This window comes from Gekko japonicus, unplaced genomic scaffold (assembly GCF_001447785.1).
Source record: "Gekko japonicus isolate JY-2015 unplaced genomic scaffold, Gekko_japonicus_V1.1 scaffold10, whole genome shotgun sequence".
Lineage (NCBI taxonomy): Eukaryota > Metazoa > Chordata > Lepidosauria > Squamata > Gekkonidae > Gekko > Gekko japonicus.
In genome coordinates, this window is record NW_015167526.1 from 2,654,945 (window position 1) to 2,657,444 (window position 2,500).

Sequence of the window (2,500 nt, forward strand, 5' to 3'; positions counted from 1 at the left end):
CCAGCACCTTCCAAACAGCATGCTCGTCACAATGAAAGGACAGCACGTGACAACGAGAAAGGGGAGGGAGACCCCCAACCACGAATGGCAGCTGCGACTCGCTTTGGAGGAGGCAACTTGAAGTGCCAACAGAACCCTGGACTATCCTTAAAAGATGGCAAGCAAGCGGTGGAAATCAAGTCACCTTGGGCTGGACTCGTGAGGGAACTGCACACTGTTGGCGTACACTTCGATGATCTGAACGATGTTGGGGTGCGTCGCACACATCATGTGCAGCCGGACCTGGAAGAGAAGGAGACAAGAGTGACTAACCCCTTTTGTTTGCCAATGGGCAGCCTGCAGGCCATATCAGGCCTGCCAAGTTCCAGCAACCGGCCCTCGGGGCTTTGCTTTCCACCTGTGCCAACAGTATAAGAATCATTAGCTATTGTAGATTTCACGGGTTGTCTGGCCCTGGTCTTGGCATTGTAGGACCTGACGTTTTGCCAGTAGCTGTGACTGGCATCCTCAGAGGCATAACACAGAAAGACGGTAGGCAGGTAATTTATACCTACTCAGGAAGGTGGGGCAGGGCTGAGTCATTATCTTGTGAACATGCTAATGGAGGAGCTTTCCTGATGAGGTTCTTTTGTATATGGATTCTTTCCTCAGGAGGTTTCCTCAGGAGGTTCTTTTGGATGTGCATTGGCTATTGAAATTCTAATCTTATATGTGGTGCTATTGTCAGATACAGAGCCTTTTGTGTTTCTCAGGACAGGAAACCATGCCCGATTTATGTTTAAACTCTCTTCTTTCCTGTTTTAATTGCGTTTATGAATTTCAGTGGCTTCCCTGTGTAATCGGACATGGTAATTGGATGTGTTGTCCAGCCTTTCAGTGTCTTGGAACAAAAGAATCCTCAGTACAGCTCTGTGAGGAGGGATGGACTTAGCTAGCTGGCTGCAACGTTTCCCGGTGTGCTTACTCCAAGGCTTTTAAAGTTTACAAACTATCTTCTTTAATGACCAACTTCTTTGGGCAGCTGCAATCTTTACTGTTTCAAGGTTAAGGAGGGGCTGCTACATACATAGAAACGGGTAGGAGTAATCGGGCCTTATGTCTAACAGGAAACGTCGTCGCTCTGCCTCTGAGGCTGCCAGTTTAAAGGAAGGTAAACAACAGAAGATAGACCAATTCATTTCCAACTCCCAGCCAGAAAATATTAGTCTTACCAACAGATATGCTGCTCTGGAGTCGGATTCCATGGTTCTCCCGGGTGACGAGGAGGGAGTCTTCAACCAAGGTAAAGCAACTGCAGAGCCAAGCTCAAGCCCAAGCTTACATTGTTGTCAGCGGCTGCCAGGTATGATTATGGAGTTATTCTCTAAAGGGGCAATACTAACCTCCCAGTCCATGGCTTTACTGTTTGATAAACTTAAGGATATTGACACTAAAGTAAATGTCGTAAGGGAGGCTGTTAATAACTTGGCTGCTGCACATTGCCTAATCAGAGCTGCGGATAAAACAAGGCCTGAGACGACAACTACAAGGAACCCAGCTGTAAGCACTTTAATGCCAGAAAGTGATACTGGAGAGGCCAGGCGGGTGTCTAGCTCCCTCATTCTTCAGAGAAATTCTGTGGCTATCCTGTTTGTTGCACAGACTGACTCTTATAATTGGAGGAATAAGACAATGATTATAAGATCTCTGAGTCAATTGCTCAAGTGCAACACCTCTGATATTTTATTGAGTTCTTATGATAGGCTACCTAGTATTGGAAGTTACTCTAGAGTGGTTTTACACTTCAAAAACGGTACTACTCCCGCGAAGATGCTGGCCCGGGGAAAATTATTTTTTACTAAGCATGGAATTCGTGTAACCAGAGTTTTTAAAGATGTTGTGCAAGTTCGCTTGTGCCCTAAGACTTTCAAAATGAATGGCCCAAAAGGGGGGTTGGGTGCTATTCCACATAGTGTGACGCAAGAATTGAGTAGTAGTGCAGAGATACCTGCACAGGTGGATCTCAAAAGTGGGGGGTCCAAGTTAAGGGCAGACATAAAGTCCTTAAGCCTCAGCAACATATATACCGGAATGAATAATCAGGCTCCGCCACGGGAAACACAGGCCCTGGCTGGGGATGAGGTACTCAATCTTCCTGTACTCTCGCAAGTTAGTAGTAATAGGATGGATGCGTCCTTGGGAGGGTCCATATCAAAATGCCACTACGAGGCTAACTTCGAAACAGATCTGGATATGAGGTCACACTGGGTAGTCTCTATGGAAGTGAGTGCTCCCACAAATAACAAGTCTCTGGCCGATGAGCTGAGGGAAGCTGAACATCCCTTGGCCCCACAACCTCCGATATCTGCTCTGAACGGGACGCTTATGGAACTGGAAGAGCCAATTCCACCACCCTCTCCTGACTGCTCCAGGAAGAGTAGTATGATGCCTTCCGAGCAAGGACCTGAAGATCCCCTGCTGCCTCCGCCTTATGTTAGTGGGAACTTTGACAACTCCACGG

General features: G+C 47.2%; 1 protein-coding gene across 2 annotated transcripts in view; it reads right to left on the reverse strand.

Annotated features, from left to right (window-relative positions):
- MAPKAPK5 (mitogen-activated protein kinase-activated protein kinase 5) overlaps nucleotides 1–2,500 on the reverse strand; it is a 34,315-nt gene that overhangs the window by 25,410 nt on the left and 6,405 nt on the right. For both annotated transcript variants that reach the window (XM_015413240.1, XM_015413239.1), the window contains exon 3: nucleotides 185–282. In XM_015413240.1, the coding sequence (XP_015268726.1) occupies nucleotides 185–282 (98 nt within the window). The remainder of the gene's footprint in view (nucleotides 1–184; nucleotides 283–2,500) is intronic.